General features: G+C 37.1%; 1 protein-coding gene across 4 annotated transcripts in view; it reads right to left on the bottom strand.

The window, feature by feature from the left end:
* Nucleotides 1–21,296, bottom strand: part of MAP3K15 (mitogen-activated protein kinase kinase kinase 15) — an 83,040-nt gene that overhangs the window by 27,542 nt on the left and 34,202 nt on the right. For 2 of the 4 annotated variants that reach the window (XM_027637793.1, XM_027637812.1), the window contains 10 exons: nucleotides 20,789–20,860; nucleotides 17,336–17,529; nucleotides 14,622–14,790; nucleotides 13,226–13,332; nucleotides 5,205–5,375; nucleotides 4,084–4,196; nucleotides 2,912–3,071; nucleotides 2,138–2,288; nucleotides 1,625–1,732; nucleotides 244–293 (listed from right to left, as the gene is read on the bottom strand). In XM_027637793.1, coding sequence (XP_027493594.1) covers nucleotides 244–293; nucleotides 1,625–1,732; nucleotides 2,138–2,288; nucleotides 2,912–3,071; nucleotides 4,084–4,196; nucleotides 5,205–5,375; nucleotides 13,226–13,332; nucleotides 14,622–14,790; nucleotides 17,336–17,529; nucleotides 20,789–20,860 — 1,295 coding nt within the window. The remainder of the gene's footprint in view (nucleotides 1–243; nucleotides 294–1,624; nucleotides 1,733–2,137; nucleotides 2,289–2,911; nucleotides 3,072–4,083; nucleotides 4,197–5,204; nucleotides 5,376–13,225; nucleotides 13,333–14,621; nucleotides 14,791–17,335; nucleotides 17,530–20,788; nucleotides 20,861–21,296) is intronic. The other 2 variants (XM_027637803.1, XM_027637822.1) reach the window with 1 other exon arrangement.

Below are 21,296 nucleotides of genomic sequence, written 5' to 3'. Positions count from 1 at the left end.
AGACTACCAGAGAATACACATGTCCACACACTCCTCTTAGATGAGTATTCCTGGAGAAATGTACGGCTCTGTCCTTGCATTGAAAAGCAAACTCTTCTCTGCTAACATTTCAAGGCAGGTTGGACAGAAAAAGTTTTTATAATAGGCAATGCAAAGCAGAGATTTAAGGTAGAATCCAGATTTCCCACTTAGGGAAATACAAAATAGGTACAAAAAGACACAACTGTTTTCTGACATACCAACCTTATTCCTCTAATGGAAGAAGCTGTAAAATTCCATTCATGAATCTGTTTCTGTGAAGAACAAAGAGCTATAATCCTTGAGTTATTATTGAAAACAAAGTCACAACATGGTAAGCAAAAGAATGTTCTTCCAACACGTCTCTTTTTCTTTCTTTCTTCTCCCCCCAATTTGAAATAAGATTGATATATAGGTAAAGAAGTTATACGTACACTGCTGTTTTATTCACCTGAGAAAAAATTTAACATAAATGGCACAGGGTGGAAATAGAGGCTGTATTTCCTCATGTAAAATTAAATTTGAAGAATAAATTGCAAAGTACAATTTACCAAACATTGTGTTTTGACTTAATACATCAATATTTCATAATAAAGATGGAGCAGACTATGCCCTACTCTTATCTAGGCTGAAAGGGAAAAGCATATTCATACATCTCCCTCAGAGGTCTCGAGCCAACAGCTTTGGCCTGGGGAGCACACTGGAGGGCAAAATAGAGGAAGGACAGCCTGTGCCTCTGACTGTAGTCCTCCACAAATCCATAGCTAATAGCTGCATTTTATTTAGCAACGCCATATATGTACTAAAAATTTGTTCCATAAAGCAAAGCTGTGTCAGACACATTCACTTGAAACAGAGAAGTAGAACAGTGTACTGGAAAAACTGTTCACAGACCCAGGTAATTATGTGGTCTTGTCTTACTCCAATGTGTTTCTTTTCCACACTTTGACTCTCTATGTTTTTAGTCTATTCTTCACCTGTGTTGTTCTGCTATTAAGAAGGGGCATCAAAATACATTGCAGATTTCAAGTTTTTCAATTGAAACTGAAATTATTTCTCATTTTTAAGAGCTTACACTGTCCATAACTGTGCCTACTCCTTTCCTAGCTCCCTGTGCCTTATCCAATAATCCAACACACCAAATATTTTATTTCTTGACACTTATTTGTCACAGCCTGACATTTTTTCTAGTTTCCAATATTATAACTGCAGAAGTTTAATATGTCTAAAATATTAAACAAAATATTGGGCTTTATCTATACTTTTTATCTAACTTTGAGCTGCATCTTAATAAAAATCACACAATTCTAATAAGAAATATTATGAGCAGACTGAATAACCCAAGCAATTCTAGGAGACGTGGTCAAGAAAAGTTAAATCTGAACTAGAAGTCAAAATCACCTCAGTTCTAATCATATTCCCGCCTTTTATTTTCTCTGTAAAATGTCAACTTTCATATCTGCACAAAAGATATACTGAGGCTTATGTTTCATAGAAATGTAGCAAACTTTAAATTATTGCCAAGTACTCCAAAATCTACATGTAAAAAAGTAACTTTAAGCACAATGAATCACAGTAGACTTAACACATCTGCTGGTAGTTTTACCATTTCTGGGGGAGAGACATGCCACAAAGACAGAGATCTCTCATCTGCTTCATTGTTGATTGAAACATACGCAGGCTGGTAGACTTTAGTTGGTTCTATCACCAAAACCTGAGGAGAGAGAACATTTTTCCTTAATAAACCAGCAGCTAATATGCTACAGTAGCTTCAGATGCTCTGATATAGGTAATGGGTAATCTTGATGTCAGGTCTAAAAAACTTTTAACGGAGACAGAAGGGCAAGACAAGGCAGGTAAAGTCTGTGTTCTTATGTACAACAGAATTAGTATTATCACAATTTGTTATAGGAGTCTCAAAAGTACTTCTTAGAATACTTTAAGGGTGTTGGGTTAATTTTTTTATAGCATAAAGATTAACAGAATACAGGGGTTTGGTTCATGCAACGAAATAACAGGCAGTTAAGTTTGTAAGTATTGTGTTTAGAGTCTTCAGTTCTTGTAATATCCTATCCAGAAACATAAAACATACAAAACTTGTTTGGATATAACATCTTACTGGAAATCTCAGTCCATCAGTTGTTTCTTTCGTTGCCTCAAAAATTATATCTAGCCAGAAAGTCAATCTTTCTTGTCTAGGAGAATGTTCTATGGTGAGTTTCTTGAAACGCTGAATTAACAACAGATTCTGAACTAATGATTTCAAGTACCTAGAAGATATTAAATTAGTTAATTAACAGAGAGAAAACAAATTTTGACCGGATTTTAAAACCACTTAACTGACTCAGACATCAAAAAAATTAACTGCAAAATTAAATGTACTTTAAAAGTTATCATAATGGAAATTATAGCGATGGTTTTTACAGATTTCTGAAAAGAATAGCAAGTTCAGACAACACCTTAAGTCATAAGCTCACATGGATGTTCACGAACAATAGCTTTTTGCAAAAGGGTGTAGTTATGTGAGTAGTTACACAGTGATTAGACAGAATATGATAAGATAGAAGATGGTGGGGGAGGGAAGCAGCAGCTAGCTAAATTCTGAAAACAATGGTTTCACAATCTTTTCACAATTGCTTCACATGAATCATTACTAATTTCCAAACTCTTTCTTACAAAAGATCTTCCTCAATGGGATATAAATCCAACAATGATGGGCAACTCAATTTCTTACCTTCCCCCTTCCTTCCCATAATAAAAGAACAGAGTATGAAGTAAGAGTTACAAACAATCTATGATAGAAAAATCCAGTTATCCATGTGACTGCAAGGTTTTTCAAATCTGTGTATTTCCCCACAGTTGTGTACTTGAGCTACAGCCTTCTACCACATACCACACTGGAGGTTTCAGCTTAAAAAGTTTCTCTGCTGCTTGTACTGCTTTACCAACATCATTAGCCAGCATGCTCACACTGAAGAACTGTCCCACATCCCAGTAATTGTTCATTTTTTCTAGGCTTCCTTTTCTTCCCAATAAACTGTTTAACCGTACACCTGTAAAATTTCAATTAAAAACCATATTTTTCTATCAGTAAAACACTAAATAGTGTTTTTATGGATGTCTATCAGTAAAAGACTAATTTAAGACTTGATTAAGCCTTACTGATGAAAATAAAATGGAGCGAGTTTTCCCCAGAAAACAACACTGGCCAACACAGAGGCTGGATCTGCAAATAACACCCCCAATACAATTCAGACAGTCAGAACTCCCCACACACACAGTGTTAAAAAACCTCTTCTGCTATCAGTCTGGGCTATCTGCCTCCTGATTCTCAGTGTAAGATGCACAAATATGTGTCAACAAGATCTGCATTTACTGCAAGAGATCCATGGCTAGAGGATCCACCCCCAGAGTAAGGTCAGGGAAATGATTTAAAGTCACCTTTGCATTTTTAACCTTTAAGGTTTAAATATGCATTTCAGACAGGATTTGATTCCAAATATAATGTTCAAATATTATCTTCCTCAGAAGAACTGTATATCTGTTTCTATCATATGATTTCTTTGTAGATGTACAGTGGTGTGTTTTAGTGGAAGATGTGACTATGGGCAGACAACTAGTAACTGTCCTGGTAGATCCTTCCAGGTGATACTTCCTGTGGATCTCTCAATTCAATGACAACAGAAACTCTGTGGATCCTTCCCTGGCATCCCTGAGGAGAACTGGGCCATGCTGTCTCTTCCTGTGTTTGTCCTCTGTTGGCAGTGCAATGGGATAATCTCTGTGGTGCAGTAAAGGCAGTTTACAGACAGCACTGAAGTTGGTCCCTCTCTGTTCTTTTCCAGTCTCTGGGTCCATTTAGACGGGCCACATTACTAGAAAGCTGCTCCAAGGCAGCAAGAAGGAAAGTAGTCCTTCAAGATCCCTGTGTTTTAGACTGCCATCCAGGACACACCACTAAAAAGCCTAAACCACCTTTTTCTCTATGTAACCCATCACTATTTTGATTTCTTCACAGGGGGAGAGGTAGAAAACTTGTCTGTGGCACTGTGTGTGGATATTTACCTATTTTTCTCAGTTCCATTGAGCTTTCAAACTGTTGTCCTGCAACAAGCAGCAAAACTGCGAGGTTAATTCCAGAATATAGAGTTGACTGGAGTTCAAATCCTTTGCGATACCTGCAGAGAAGAGTCAAGAACTCATATCTCACTGTTTAGAAGAACTGAAATACTGCAAAGTTTTGGTAGGTATTTTAAGCCATTAATTTATTGTAAGGACTATATGGCTAGTTGGTACCAATGGTATTCTATGAAGAGCGCTTGAAAGAAAGCAGCTTTTCATCTTAGCGTGAGAAAGACAAAATTCTGCTTAGCTTTATGTCCTGTCAGCTTGTGTAGTTTTGTGAAAGTAAAACAAATTGGTTACTACAAAACTCTTGAATGCAATAGAACCTAATTTTATTATATTATTTATAGAAGAAAAGCAATGAAAATATTAGTCCTCAGTGCAACTTTTTAAAAAAGGCTGCCCCTTGTTTTAAAGTTTCACATTCATTAAAGGTCACTGAGACCCAGCTGACCAAGGCTGAACACATGGTACCAGCTGGTGCAGGATGAAGAGATCCACCTGAAGGCTTGTATGGGGAAGAAAAGGAGAGGGGGGATATTTCAGAGTTACAGTACAAACCCATGTTGTTAACATTCTTGTACTCAGCAGTAGTTTGTATGATGACACAAACATACCTAAATGCACATTATGAGTGCATATTCAAGCCTTACTGTCTTAAGAAAATTCATATTACAGTTTATCAATATTTTTCCTTATATACAGATCATTGCATTTCCTGGGGATCCAGCATGGAAAACATCCTTGCACAGAGGACCAATGTAAATCCCATGATCTCACTCGTACTTCATTTTGGCCTTGAAGCAGATTAATTGCATTTATTCTCTACAAAGACATAGGTGAATCATCATCATCCCAATAAATTAAGTGCATCATTCTACATCCATGACAGTTTATAAAGAGAAGAAAGGAAATATGCATCCAAAGACCTGGCAGTCAGGACCCTGAAAAAAAGACCTAAGTAGAACAACTGATCTTCAACAGCCCTGCTTTTCAAAATCATAAGCAAAAGTCTGAAAATGTTTGAAAACAGATATTTTTGCGGGATTTATTTCTGTTACCATTCAATGGCACGATCTCGACTATTGGTATCTTTACAGTCAGAATCAAGAAACATATCCTTGTAGATCCTCCCACATAAGCAAAACATATCTGGAGCAGGGTGATCACATGTCTGCAGAACTTGAAGCATAACTTGTAGTGCCTTCTCTCTGTCACCTGCATTATTTCTTCTGAAATCAAACACAGAGAATAAAATAAATGAGTTCAGATCTGAAACAGTAACTGCAAGATGGGGGAATAACATTATCCCTCATCTATCCCACAGCTATCCATCATTACTATATACAGACTTGACTATATATAGAGATGACTTTATTTAGACTGATGTGTGATTGTTGGTTGACTGATAAAAACCAAATGTGTTCTCCTATCATGGGGTTCTACTTCTAGCTTACGTAAGAACTGATTTAAACCCAAAACTCCTCTATGAGAAAAATCTGCCATCTACTTGATTCCTTTTCATACAGGCAGACAGACCCTACACAACCTGCAATGAGAAGCAAGAGCTTGTTTAGTTTTTGTTCCTGACAATATACTTAACAAAAATGGCCATATTAAGCATTCAGCCTGACATATCATTCAGCTATGTCCAAGATTTGTAATCTTGATCCAGAAACAATACCAGGAAATACCAACTAAGTCCAGAAGAAACCCAGTCAATCCAATTTTAGTCAAAAGAATAATGCAGCTCAATATCGAGCCTTGGAACTACAACAAGAATAAAAAGGTGAAACTGAACTGTATTTCTTTCTTCATCAAAAATTATTCAGAGTAGAAAAAGATTTGGAAAACAAACAGTTGTTATATAGCTTCTTTTGAAAAATATTTAACAACAGTATTAGTAAGAAAACAGTGATTAAATAATATTTCCATTCTTTGTTATTATTAAATAATCAGAATTTTTGCCTCCATTTACTTCGCTGTTTTTCTAAGTTAGAATTCAATATTCACTGCAAAAAGTCACTTATAACAAACAAAAATGTCTATTTGCAAGAGTAATGCAAACACAGCTTAAGAGTTTAATAGCCTCTTCAAGACTTTTTTTAATCACTAGAGAGATTTAAAATATTTACTAACCTCTTTTCACAACTGTTTACAATTTTCCAATCCCTACCTGGGTATCCATGAACAGGCTTACAAGGACTATGACTACTTTGTCAGCAAGACCAGTAGCAGATAATGGTTTCTGGTAAATTTATTACTTGCATGCCCCAAAAGGATTAATATTTACTGTAAAGTAGCTCAGTTCCTTAGGCAACCAGCTGATGCAGTAAGACCAGTAACAACACATCTGTAGCAAAATTCAGGCTTCTGTGCACGTTATGTGACAGAGAACATCTAATAAGATCAAACAGATTTGTAGCTAGTTGTGCAGGCTTTATCCTGCCTTTGATGTCACTGGCAGAGTATAAAACTTTCACAGAGAGTACTTGAATATTTTTTTAAGTATTTTTTCTTCAGAATAACTGCTCTGAACTTAATACCAGTCTTCTCCAATGAGCACACAAGGAGAAAGTTAGTATTGTTTTTCAGTTTTACAAGAAATAAACAGAAGTTAAAAAGCGTGGAGGTAAATCCATCGCACAGGTCAGCGTCTTCTAACCACACCTGTTCTGAACAAAGCACATTCTTTCACTAAGAGTACAAAAGTTTTGCTATTGTTAATATGAAGACAGAGAAAGTTGAGTAAACAGAGCTTAGAACAAAATTAGGCCCTAAAATGAAAGTCCAGCAGCTCCCTGGTCTTGTGTAACGTGGTCACAGAAGCTGGCAAGTATTCAAAATTCTGCTGAAAACAAGAAATGCACAACTAATACCTAACTTAGAAGAGCACTTCAGCACAGAAAGAGGAAATTTAAAAATCACTGCTTCACACACAAGACAAACTTCAACTCAACTCGCCTTGTATGAGAACAGGATAATTATTAATGTTAATATAAAGAGGTGTTATGTACTCATTGAAAAAAGCATAACTTTAAAGGAAAAATACAACACATAAAGCAAGACTGCTTAAAATGGGACACTGGGCAGATCAACAGTTCTGGTCAAAGGATGAACCTGTACACACCAAATACAATAGCTGCAGCATTTCAAAAGACCAAGCCCTAAAAAACCAGTGTGCCAGAGGACTCAAAATGAAAGACTTCTATTTCTTATAAGATAAGGAAAAAATTATCATTAAAAATAATTAAATTCAACAAAATTTAGCACATGGTAAGTATGCACTCATCTAACAGGATATTACTAAACATAACAGTTTAGGTATCTTTATATTAAACTCTTGTTTTTCACAGCAGCAGAATTTGATGCCCATTGGGCAATACAAACCCAGCATACCAATTATAGTAATTTACAAGTTTAGGAACAGTTATCACTTTCTAAATCCCAAAAAGAGAGACCAAACCAAGAAAAAAAAAAAACAACAGAAAGACCACATCATTTAGGCTACAAGCAAATTCTCTAAGTCACTACGAAAATGTACTGTTGGATTTTATGCAGAACATGTTATGCTCGACCAAGATAGATTCTCATTTCTTATTTCAGACCCCACACTTTGTCAGATCTGTATGCCTGACAGCTTATAATTTGTTTCAAGGTGACTTGAAACAGGTCTGTAGTATTATCAATAGAGTAGAAGAGATTACCTTAAACCCTCACGGCTGTAGCACTGACTTCTATTTTTTTTACCCAATCTCAACTATATTAATTTTCCCATGCTCCCCAGCCCCCATTTAAAGCCACAGTAGAGCAAATCACAAAAATGCATGTTGGAGGAGGCTTCTGGAGGCCATCTAATAGAATCTCCTTCTCAGAGCAGGTCCATCTCCCAGAACTAAACCACAGCAGCCTTGCTTTGTCTGAAAAGCTGAATCTATTAAACCTCCAAGGATGGAGATGCCACAGCCTCTCCGAACAGGGAAAGCTGAATTACTGTATATGATGATGTACAGGCATGACAAGGAACGCAGAGAATGTTCTCTTTATGGAGTAAGTTGGCGCACCAGGAGACACTAATTCTGCAAAGCAAATTCCCTGAATAAGAAGTTTTATAAGCCAGAGCAGAATCCCAAAAGACCATTATAGAAAGGACCCTGCCAGTTCATTTTACTGCTGCTTAGTTACATGCCAGCTTACACTGAAATACAAATGACCCTCATGATATGACATAAACAATTCACTTTAGGAATGAAATACAATTTCTAAATAGGCAATTTTCAATGGTGCTTTTCAACATACAATCTGTTAGCCTCTCCACACCTGGGATAAGATGCATCCCACCTTAAAGAAGTCTGCATACACACCCAGTGAAAATATGAGCTACACTTCATAGTTTATTTGGGTTTGGGGGGAGCAGTTTTTAAAATCATTAATCACAATCTGCAAATTCTTTCAAAATACAGTTTTACCTTTAAAAATATATTTTAGTGGTCAAAGGGCTAGGGAAAAAAAGGACTACTACTACAATTTATTTAGCAATTGTATTAAAACAAATGCCTTGGGAGAACTGCTCATACTACTATTTTTCCTCACTGTTTTCTTTGTTAGCACATTTTTACTTCTCTCCCTACGAACCCTGCCTTGTGAAAACCTGTACAGAAACTGAACAGAGAAAAATCAGTCTAAATTATCTGAACATCATAACTGCAAAAGTACTGCCAGCAAAGAAAGAGATCTGCAAGTAACTTCTAAAAACTAGGGCAATTAAGAAAACATCCTAGTGTTCGATAAAATATTGCCAACATTCCCCCAGGAAAAATGCTATGAATTACAAGGAAATTAACAAAGAGTCAAAATTAAAACCATCACAATGTCTTTTGCAAATAGCCAGCACACTAATCTTCGGTACTGTGTGAAGTTTTAAGCTGTATTTAAAAAGAAACTAAACTATTAGGATTAGGAGAAAAAATTCAAATGAAGGTTTTTCAGACAGAAATCACTGTAAAGATTTTTTTCCTAAAAAAAAAATTGTTCCACAGGGCACCTTTATAGCCTCCAATCACTTCCTCTACATAAGTCCCAGCGTTCTGCTGCCAGTTTTGTTTTGCCTGACAACTTTTATCCTCCAGAAACTGCTCACTGGTTTGCTTGCCCATTTGCTAGTTTGCTCATTGCAGTGTTGCCACATGATTTATCTGTTTGCTTACTCTACCATGTTTCTTCAGTCACAGAAAGTCTTCTCGCCCTGATCTACACAAGCCACTTGTATCTGTCTCCCTGTCCTGCCCAACTATCCACTCCTCCTTTACCTCTCTGAATCACTGTAGGGCTACAAACTTGATGAAAACAGCTTAGTACACAATAAATATACATTTTTAAGCATGTGCATATAAATACATATACTGAAAAAGCAGAACTGAGGTATGATCAAGTTAGTGCGCAGCTTCAGTTTTGTACCATATGTTCTGATCTGCTGCTCTCCAACCCCATCCTGCTGCCATATTTTGTCCTAGCCTAAGGCTGGAGTCAAACATTCTTATTCATGAGAGGTATTCAACTCTAACACTTTCCTCTGAAGCAAAGGGACAACTTGTAAAATGAAGTGATATCACTTCTTCCAAAAAACTCAATACATTTTTAAAAACTTTCTACCTCTCAGTTACAATTTTTTCTGTCTCTTTCCACCCCATCCCCACATCTCCACGCTCTGCTCTCCCTCTCAGAAAGCTGCTGCTATTCCGTAACTTCGCAACTTCAGTCACCAGAACTGTGGCTTGGATGCAGAAGTCCAGAGGTACTCTCTGCTGCTGAGACATGTTTGCTTGTTTCCATGGGGAGCCAATGCACCACTGAGCACTAAGTCCTAAAGGATGTGCTCATACTCTTCTCTTGTGTTATACTCACAGCATCCTCTATAGCTACTGATATACAGATCTATCCTCTTTTCCTCTTCCCAGATTTTCTTGACAAGCACAAAAATTACCACTGCTGTCTCAGGAAGTAACTGAGCCACAAGTGGGTGGAAGCAGTTGGAATATTTAGGGAGATTTGCCACTATGCCTTTTCCTGTCGTCATACTCTTCTCAAACATGTGCTATTGACTGCTCTCAAAAATAAGAATCTAGCTAGAAAGAACTATGCCTTGAGCCAGTATGGCCACCCTTATGCTGTTTCTCTCCCCCAGCTCTCAAACATCATCTAGAAGTCATAGTCATATCACAGCCTCTCACCTGGAATAACACCTAGAACACACAGGAAAACTCAAATTCTCTTTTTTCCCCTATTTTTTTTTTTTTAATTTCATGGTTTCTTTCTTCCCCCTCAAATCCATTCTCTTCTCTGAGTCCTTCTCTCCACTCCAGTCATTATAAGGAAGCCTAGTTTTAAGCATCCCTAAAATAAAAAATCCTCCTGCTTCACAGGCTGCTTTTAAGCACCTTTAAAGAACTGGCGTGGTTAAGGAACCAGAACTACACTCAGTGAACCAAACCTTTGTCCAACAAAGTTAGTGGGAATGGATTTCATGGATTTCACCAGGACAAGACTCAGCTCACTCTGTAGGTAACAGGTGGTATAATCTTTCCTTTTTCAGCGTTTTGCTCACATGTTCCCCTGTATGGTTTGTTTCCATCCATCTATCTGGAGAAGACTATATACTATAGAAAACTCTTCTATCAATGAAAAGTATTCACTGAATGGGATCCACCTTTGTTTCCTTTATATTTCATGTTGACTTACTGATTTGATTATTTTTAAGTCCTCTATAAGCAAACAGATTTCTTGAAGAGCAATGCACAGGGGAAGAAATCAAAGCAAAACAAGCAATTGTGACAATGTTTACCATACAAATACTGAAAAACAGTAGCCTGTTTTTTTTCCACTCTATTTCTATATGAACCTTGTTTATCTTCTGATTTTAGCCTTGAAGTAGCTATCAATAATTAAAAAAACCCTGATCTCACTGTCACATTGCAGAAGTGTCAGTGAGACAACTTACTCTCTCTTAGTATAAATACCACCTTTCATAAAATGACTGGTCTTCACATATGCTATTGTTTAATTATCATAATGTACAATATCTTTGTTTACACTAATGAGATGTAATTAATAAATTAATAATAAACTAATTTTATTAGTTATTGCACTTGCATTCTGATTTAAGACCTGAAACTAATTTTTGAGTTAAGACACATTTCAGTCGTGCAATGTGATTGCAGTTTTCAATATTTGAAACACTGAATGGGAAAAACAAGACCTTAAATTGGGCTTTGAGACAAGAATTAAACTTGCAAGCCTGCAAACAGATATGACAATGAAAAAAAACCAGCTTTTTTACTTTTTTTCTTCCTCATATACACTTCAGGTGCTTCATGCAAGCCAATCACATAAAATGAGGAGCCCCACAATGTGTTTTTCACTAAATCTGAGTAATCACAGAACAGAACATTTTAAATACCCTAGTGTTTATCAATGGGAATAATTTCCTATGGCTGCTATTATTCACAATTACCAGTGATTTTCTACTTGCACCCTGTTATGCCCCTCACCTGCTAATTGCCTTTTTTTATTATTGTATTGGAATATGTTGCTTGTTAAAACACAGCATGCTGAGTTAAGTAATAGTGACTGCAGCTGTCCTCATCTTTAATATAAGAAAAGACAGAAGTGCCTTGGAAAGAGACTGAAGTTTTCACAGCTCTGGCCTTGCACTATGGCTGGATTTGGATTTCAAATCTACTGTTTTGAACAGAATTTGGCACACCCTTTGGTTTCTTTGCAAGCTTCCAGAACTTGGTAACTGCAGTCATGGTAAATAAGGCCAATTAGAAAATAGTCCTTACACAGTGCTTGCCTCCCAGCCCAGGTGTACCGATGGACAGAAGCAAACAGCCATCAAAATCTGAAACACCCAGTCCTCATTACACAGCACACCAAAGCTGTGAATACAAATACTGAAAATATTCATGTCGCACATTTGGGCTGAACTTATATCTAAAGATGTGTTCCATTCTATGCCTAAATTAAGATACAATCAGACCTAAATCTCAGCTAGGAGGTAACAAGGAAAAGTGTCTTAAACCAGCCCATGTGTGTATAGAAGAGAGCACTCTCTGCTCTGTTTGTGCGTCACATCCAAATTAATTAGCTGAGGACACTTGAACAGGAATGGCCTTTTGCTCCCTAGGACTCCTAAACAAGCATCCAGGAGGGTGATGTATTCAGATAGCCCAAGCTTGGAAGCAAGCACAAGCTTCTCATCCATTATTAGCCTCTGATATGAGACATGAGAGATGACACCTCCGAAAAGGTGGTGCCTGCTCCGAAAAGGAAAACAGAGAGGAAGACAGTAATCTAGGAGAGGGGCTGTGCTTAAAAACTTGCCATGTGAATCAGGGTACTAGAAATCAGCATGAAAATGTCTGCCTTCCCTACATATGATAATAGGAAGTGCTTTAGTACATCTCTGCACTGTACTCAGAAGCAGGCCCAGGCTTGCTTTGCTTACGATCCAAGCCAGCTCAGGCTGGTTCTGAGCCAGATGACATGCAGCAAGGCTGAAATGGTGATGAGTCTAAAGTAAAACATCCCTGTCCCTTACCTTAGCACAACTTGTTAACCCAGACCTACACACAACTGTTGTTCAGATTGGGCTTGTGTCCACCTGATGTGCCAGCAAAGCCTCAAGGCACCCAGAAGCCTCAATCCTGTGTCCCTTGTCTGCCATATCACTGGCTCTGTGCAGCACTGAAATAACTCTGACTTGACAATGCTAAGTGAGATTCACTGCCAACAGAACTCAGTTACAGAGTCCAAGAGGAAATAAATGAATTACTTTCTCTTAATTACTTTCTCTGTTGATTATGATCACTGTTCTAGTATACTTCTTAATGAAATTAAGCACAAATTAACATTCTGCAGGTTCAGATACAGCTGCTAATTCTGTTTTGCATAGACTGTTCCTGGTAGGCTCAATCAGTCATACTGAGCAACATTAATGCTGTTCTGTTCTGTATAATATAGAATACTATAAGTAAACCCAGTTTTTTATTTTTAAAGATCAACCTCAATCAATGATTCTTACCGATTCAATGCAAAAGCATAATGAAATTTAATGTTGTGTTGATCAGCCAGATCACAGGTAGGAAGCATTTCCAGTGTTTCTACCAGCTTCACCATAGCATCATAGTCCTGAAATAAAAAAAAAAAAAGAATGAAAGTAGAAGACACTGAAAGCAGAGGAAAGCACCACAAAGCTAAAATGTATCATAACTGTTAAGACAGTTTCTTAGATGACTGTTCCTAAAAGAGTCAGTGAAACAGCTACAAACGCTGCATAAGGATAAACAGGGATTTTGTCTCCCCATGTTAGAGCTTGCCTCTTCCTCACCACAATGCCACTGCCCATATTACTGAATGCCTCTAGCTAGTTTGACTGATTGCACTCCCAGAACCAGGAAGCAGAGGTGATGAGTCTGGCTCTTTCCAGCCTTATTAAGGACTTTTGATGAACGACATTTCATCGGGTCATCGCGGACTCGAGCACAGTTCACTCTGCGATGCGTCACCCGACTGTACATCACTGCAGCTTCTCAGAGGTAACCTACATGTATATTGCTGAGGAGGCCAGTTTACTGGCATCTCAAATGGCCTCACCTTACTTAATCTGTTTGTTCAAGACATGTTTTGATATGAGTATGTTTCTCAAGGCAGACCTTTTGAAAGAATGCAAATGATCACCAGAGACAATCAAAGTGAAGTTGGATAAAGTGTTGCAGGAAAATGCACATCTCAGAATGGAAAGTTGGGTAACATCGGATGATGTGGTTATTCAGTGCTCTCACAACCCATTTATACTTATGAAATAACCAACTTAGCTCCTGATGGAACAAAAAAATGCTATAGAATGGTTGGAACTGTATTTTAAAAGGGATGTCAAACACAGACTGTCAATCTGGAAAGACAGCACACAGGCTTATTTAAAAAACTTACTTAAAAAATTGAGATAAAAAAGGTGCAGTTATATTTTAAAAGCAGATTAGTGGTTTTTTAAATGATAATTCTCAGTTTGGGCATCTCTGGCCAATACAGTGGTCACAACAAATGCATTTTCTTCATTTCTAAATACATCTGACTTTGGCGGGGAAGGAGGAAATGGAAGGAAGGGCAAAGCAAGAGCCTTGCTTTGGCAGGGAATTTGTTCTTTTTATTTTTTTTAAGGAAGTTAAAGATTACTAAAAACAATGGAAGAGACCTCGGGAAGGCACCTAATCTGTGTCTTTTGTTCATAGGCAAAATAAATAAGAGTCTCTAGTCCCTTACATTGCTCAACAGACAAGTCAAACCGTTAAACAATGCAACAATTGTGCCGATTTAATGGCAGCTTTGAATCACTGTTTAACAAACAATGAAGTACAGAAGAACAAACAAGAGAGAAAGTCCCATGGTGAAATAATCTTCCTTAGTCTTTAGCCACATACCTGAATATCTCTGTAGGAAAGCAGCAGGTTTATGACGATGTCAGAAGTCAGCACTTCGGTATTATCCATACGAAGTTTAATTCTGGCCAGCTCCTTAGCCAGTTCATCTCCCTGGTACTTCTCTCTAGCTTTTCTAATGTCATTTAGCAGTGTTTCTTTATAATACGTACTAAAGAAATGAAAGACAGACATCTGGGAAGAAGACTGTTGGATATTTCTTATGAAATCTGACTATATTTCTAATAAAAAGTACCATTTCCTCAGAGTAAGGTGCACATCAAATGTCTCCAGATTTTTCATTAAGTACTTACAAATATTCCACCTTGCCCCACCTCAGAATGTGGGGCTCTCTATCAATATGTTTATAACCAGGATTGTGAGGTAATTTTATCAACACAGGAAAACTGGGGCATTTCTTTGCCCCATTACTGATTATGACAGACATGGTACTTTGCCTCTGCACCATAAAGAAGGCAGCAACTGGGATAATAAAGTGTTACAGAGAGGAAAGACCAGTGTGATGTAAAGAGGAGGTACGTTATTTTATCATGAAAGGAGGAAAGAGGCTTGCAAACAAAGAAACTAAAACAAAAGCTAGCCATCAAAAGCCGATTTAGTTGCAATCTCTGATGAACATAATACATAATGTGGGCAGGATCTATGTAAAAGCCTCCAGTAAGTGCATCTTATTTACATGAACATCAGTGTGCAATGCAACATCAGAGCTTTTGTAAAATAAAAAGTCGTATTTATATTACCAAGTATGGCAGGTATAAATGTCCTGGACAAACTACTTAGGGGAAAGTTTATCTGAAGAAGGTTATGGAGTCTATAGTTCAGAAGTTAGCAGATGTCATCTGACAGATACAAGTGCATACAATCTGTTTCTTGTTTACAAATGAGTTTTGCAAAGCATTCTACCTTGCTTAGCAAAAACCCTACACCTAAGCCTGACGTATAAGATATAATCAGAGCAGCAAGGTCATAATAAGCACTACTGGAAAGCTTTCAATAGTTGTTTTACTGTCACTGGAGGCTAAGTCTAATTCACCAATCTCAGGTTTCTATCCAGCATTGGCTTCCACCAGGCTAATGATAATTAGGCTAATGATAATTAGTCCTTCTTGTGCTACCAAACCAAACCAAATGGTGATACTGGTTAATAGTTTTCAAAAGTAACCGAATTACTTAGGAATGAGAGTCTCACTTTCAAGAATGACGGAACACTTAACATCTTCAAATTTATTCAAGCTTTTGGCAGGAATGAGGTATCATCCAACTACATCTACCTCTTCACAGGGATCTACCACAACAGTGTCTAATTTTGCAGCTGTATGAAAGCCTCTTTCAGGCATTTCAGCCTTAAAATGGGAAAGAGAAAAGAGGTTTTACTGTAGGACTTCACAACAGAATTATCAAACCCAAAATAACCACAGCCTTGGTTGTAACTGTCAGAGACAAAGCAGCTTTGGACAGCTGGTGCTCAGAGCATCATTTCACAATGACACAAACACTAAATGGTACCAAAATTTACTACTGCCAGAGCCAACTGTGCTTATCTAGAAAAATAAACTTATCTATAAAAAGGTCCCCCAACAAAGCCCAGGGTGCTTGCTCTGTATGTGCACCCCAGGACTGTGGACACCCCAGCTGGACTGACATTGGAGCCAGGATGGGTGATCTCTCTTTCTTTCTTTCTTTCCTTCTCTCTCCCCCTCTTCAATTCATCTTTCTCTCTTTCCTTTCACCCTATCCCTTTATCCAAAACCCACTGCCATGTGCTTGTACTAGGAGGTCAGGAACTACTATACCAATTTCCATGCCAAGTGTGTAGTTTACTAATAATAAACTTTCTAAGCTTTTGCAGACCCTCTGACTTTTGTCATTCCTTTCAACTATGAGCACCTAGGAATACTGGGTGCCCCCCTCCTCTTCAGGGTAGGATGTCACAGCAGAGTCACCCATGGGATCCCAAGGGTGGGACCACATGAGAAAGGGAGGTTTTTAGGCAAGCCTTTCACTTGGGTGAGATGGCAATGGGGAAACAGAAAGAAATCCAAGGGCCCTCAGCACTACTTCATGCTTCAGACACCAGGAAAATTAAAACCTAGAAGCTCAGTCTCCTAGCGTTTTCCAGAAATATGTAGAAAACAAGACTAGCTGCAGAGTACAGGGTGAGCAGTGGAGAGAGACCTCCTTCTTCAGCCCCAATCTCAAAACTCCAACAGTCCCTTGTAGAAGCAGCTAAACAATATCCCGTTTATTAGGTGATATCAAAAGGTTAATATTTAAAAATAAAACCAAACCATGAAAGTTATATTTGATTGCCCATTGCTGCCATATATATATATTTTATTTGGTGACAGAAAGGGACAGTGTTTGGCTTTGAGCTCTATGAAGAAGCTATGATCTTATCTCCTATTACAACCTCATGCACTGTAATTTAAACTTAAGCACTTTATCTTATCCATGGACTGCCTGTGCTTATTGGAAAGTAATCATAAATCAAATTGTAGCATAACACAGTTAGTTAACTGCAACAGCTGCAGGACAGGAATACAGAAAGTAGTAAAGTTAGCAGCTTCTTTTACCACTATATTAAGTACAATGAGAAAATAAAAAAAATCAGTGCTACTAGAAATTCTGTATCTTTTTTGCATAACACTAAAAAGAGACTATCAAAGGTTCCTGAAGTCTATGTGTTGTAACATTACCATGATGTAACATGGACATCCTTGAGAAGACTGAGAAACTTGTCCACCAGTGGGACACAAAGTGGCCCCAGGATATTGTCCCAGCTGGGCTGCATGTACTCAGAAGCTCTTCGTTGGGCATCACTTTCACAGCAAAAGTAATCAGCACAAGGTGTGACAATGTACGGAATAAAATAATAGTTGCCACTGGAAGCCTAAAATAAAAACAGGCAGCATTTAGAAAACAAATGAAAATGGAAGTATACTTGTGTGTACACCGAATCTTTTGCTGTCAGAAAACCCAACCAGAGTAGTGCTGGTGCACTATGAAGTTTTAGTGCACTGTTTAACACAAGATTTGCAAGCATTAAAAGGAAATTTCTGCGGAAGAATTACAAATATTAACAAGGGTGATGAATAAGGGTCTAGGTCTGTTAAGGGACAATACAACAAAATTGTTGTTTTTTTTTTTTTTTTTTTAATGTGAGGTACAAATCCTGTTAGGGTCTGTTACCAGCTAACCTTCTGTTTCCAAATTTTTTAGGTCAGAGATGTACTTGTATCCTCTAGGCTCACTCTGTGGTAAGAAAGATATGATGCAGAGCTCCCCACAAAGAGAGAAATAGAGAAACATAGGCACTGGAAGGACTATAGAGATGTTTAATCCAGAATAGCCTACAAAACATCTGCTGCATGCTACATCAAACATGAAACCAACCAAAATCCAAAAGTTGGAAATATTTTGTAATACATGTAGTACTTGTAACACAAAATTCTAGAATTAAAACCTGAAAAACCTTAATATGCCACATAAAATGTGTAAACTTGGTCAAGGTACTGAAATGGGAGAGGAAATGCCCTTCAGAGCCCAAAACGAGCAAGTTCAGAGTCTTCAAATCCTAAGAAAGACCCCAAAAACCAGACCACTGTGAACTTTTCCACAGCCAGTAGAAGCTGTATCCCATTTGAGCTACGAGAACTCTCTGCTGTTTAGAAGAGAAGTAAACCTTACATTTCAGACAGGAGCACTGTAGCATGGATCAGTATGATACATCTACCACAATCACCTACCACTAAATGCCCTTCAACCACCACCTTGGAGGTATCAAGGCACTGAACTTGTACAGCAAAATCATATCTTTCATTTTTTCATAGCATCTAAGCCTCCAGAAAAGTCATAGCCATTTAAAGTCACCTTGAACAATGGGAGAATGCTGAGATGACGAAAAGAATGGATATGAAGATGGCACATTTTTATTTGTATTAATAAAATAGACAAGAGAAGTAAATTGTTCACAGAAACTTAAAAATGTAGGTCATGCAGTTCCTAAAAATACAGATAAAAAAACTGTATCAGTACATCCTGTTGCTGATCTGCGTTTGTGTCAAGTCAAATTCCTTCCTTACAAACCCTATAGTACATTCTATATACTATATATTGGTACTACATTATAATACCAATATAATTTAATTATCTGTTGGATTGTTATCTTTATTTTCTGCTAAAAAACTCGGAAAAAGTGCAACCCAAATCACCAATATGTTAAAACAATTTAGTCCTAAGTTTATTCAAATAAACACTAAGTTCAGCGCAATGCAAAAGTTGCTTGTGTATAAACTCTATTCTTAAACCTGTAACAGCAAATTAGCTCTTTCTGCAATGAAAAAAAAAACCATCCAAATTGAAAGTGTGATGTATCTTGTGATGCAAAGAGAGCTGCAGTTATCTACTGAAAAAGCAAAGCAATTTTCAGAAAAAAATTAAATCACACATGTGAAACACTGTATTAATCTTATCCAGCCAACATATCATCTACTTGACTTAGATTTCTTGTCTCTCTTTGCATAGTGAAATCTCTGCAATTAAACCCACATAACAAACACACTTTTGTGTGCAGAAGTCAGGAACCCTGCACATATTTGAGTACAGCACCTTGTCTGAAAAGCAATCAGCTCCAATTTTCTAGCTTCTTCTATCCAATATTACATATAATAAATTATAAAACTGCTTCATATAGACTGTGTGGCCTTTTTAAGAGAGTCTTTCTTATCTCCATTACATAAAAAAGCAGTTCATCTACTTTTCTTATGCTAACAAGAGTTAGAAGTGGTTGAAAATATTACCCTTGCTTCTGATCTTCTACTTAGGATGCTGGTCTCTGACACCAAAAGCTAATAATTTTAAAAATAATGTCTTGTCATACACCAACTATTGCTTTTTAAGATAATGAATACATGGCTTAGAGATATATGAAGTAACACATATAGCAACTCTAGCTGCAAATATACATAAATTATAATCTATAAATTATGACATTTAATTGTAACAGAATTATAACTTTATAGCTTACAAAGGCTGTAGGTTGAGTTGGTTAATTTCAAGATTAGTAGCTAAGCTATTTTAATTATCTGATTTTGAAAAATTTTTAAGTTAAAAATTATAGCCAAGCAGACTAAAAAAAACCCCAAACCTCTCAACAGCTCATCTTCCAGCAACTAATGTATGCCCAGTATGCTAGCAATGAAACCTCTGTATTCAATCACAACATTTTAAAATCTACCACAAAAAGAGACAAAAGTTTAAGAACATAAAAAATACCAATCCAGGAAACAACTGCAAGTAAGTTGAGAGAGGGACCTGTTCTTCAGCATAAACGGTTAAAGGAATTAAGCAGAGAGCCGTGCCTTTGCTGAAGAGCTGAAAGAGTGAGGCCCACATAAGCCATTTTTAGGCTCTAGGCAACACAGGCCAAATATAGAGTGATTTTTGTCTTAAAATACTCTTCTAAACATTTTGCTAATGTTGTTAAAAGTGAACTGTTGACCTTAATAACATAAACAGGTTTTTTTCAATTGTACTGCTACCGTTATTCCGATGTAACTGTCACTTTGTGATAGAGATGCTACACTAGAATTAAAGGTGTTTTTTTCCAAATAAATAATTTTGAGTAAAATTTGCAGAGCCTAGTTAATAGAGCAATTATTTTTCTTGAGCCATGCTATTCACTTTGTCACTCATTCAGGAGTCTTAGGAGTGCTTACCCTATCTTACAAAGCAGTTAGAAGGAAAACACAAGGCAACAGAAAATGAACTGCATTCACTCGAGTCACAAACTCCTGAGTGTTCAGGGAGTTTAATTCACCACTGTCTCCAGTATTATGATTTTCACCATTGTTTTCTGTGACATCTTGCAATACAAGTGACTAAGCTATTATAAACCTCTAAAAAGTACTTCCTCTTTTAAAGTTGAATATATACTATATTTTTATGTAAAGACTGTAAAGAGAGATTATCACAAGACAAACATTCTAAATGCCTGGGATCTCTCTTGCAAGGACCACGTACTCCAATCACCCTGAAGGAAAGACCCTGCCAAGTACGATCCTTAAATTATCCTTATACATTTTTATAGAAACACAGTAAAAAGGATGGCATATCCATTCAACAGAAAGCAGATTTTAAGTGATACATACTTTGCCTATTAGATTACCACTGTGGTACTCAGGAGGTACTTGAACCCGAAGAAAAGCTTTGAGGTTGGCAACCTACTCCAAATTGAAATAAAACAACACAGAGGAAAACATCACCACAAAACACCATAATAATCAAAGACAGACATGACACATGAATAAAGAAATAATTAAAGAAAGAAACAACAGAAAATGAATACAGATATTTACAGCAAGGTTATATTTATGAGGCCCAGAAAACAGGTCAATACTTTGTCACCCAGAATGTAAGATTTCTCCTATCTACATGACATGTCTATACTTCTCCCTGTGTCATCATTAAGATGCTTTCAAGTCTTCCTTCTACGAAACTGTCAGACTCATTACCTGATTAATTAACTATATTCCAACCACTATGGATTGCTTGAGATAGTAATATTTCTATCAAAACTAACTGTCATAAATAAATTTAAAAGACTTTGTTTTCATTATCAAAAGTAACAGTGGCATATTTTGAGATTAGAAGCATTAA

Source organism: Corapipo altera, unplaced genomic scaffold (assembly GCF_003945725.1).
Source record: "Corapipo altera isolate COAL_440 unplaced genomic scaffold, ASM394572v1 0, whole genome shotgun sequence".
Taxonomy (NCBI): Eukaryota; Metazoa; Chordata; class Aves; order Passeriformes; family Pipridae; genus Corapipo; species Corapipo altera.
The sequence above is the reverse complement of the archived record's forward strand: the minus strand, read 5'-3'. Positions and strand labels throughout refer to the sequence as shown.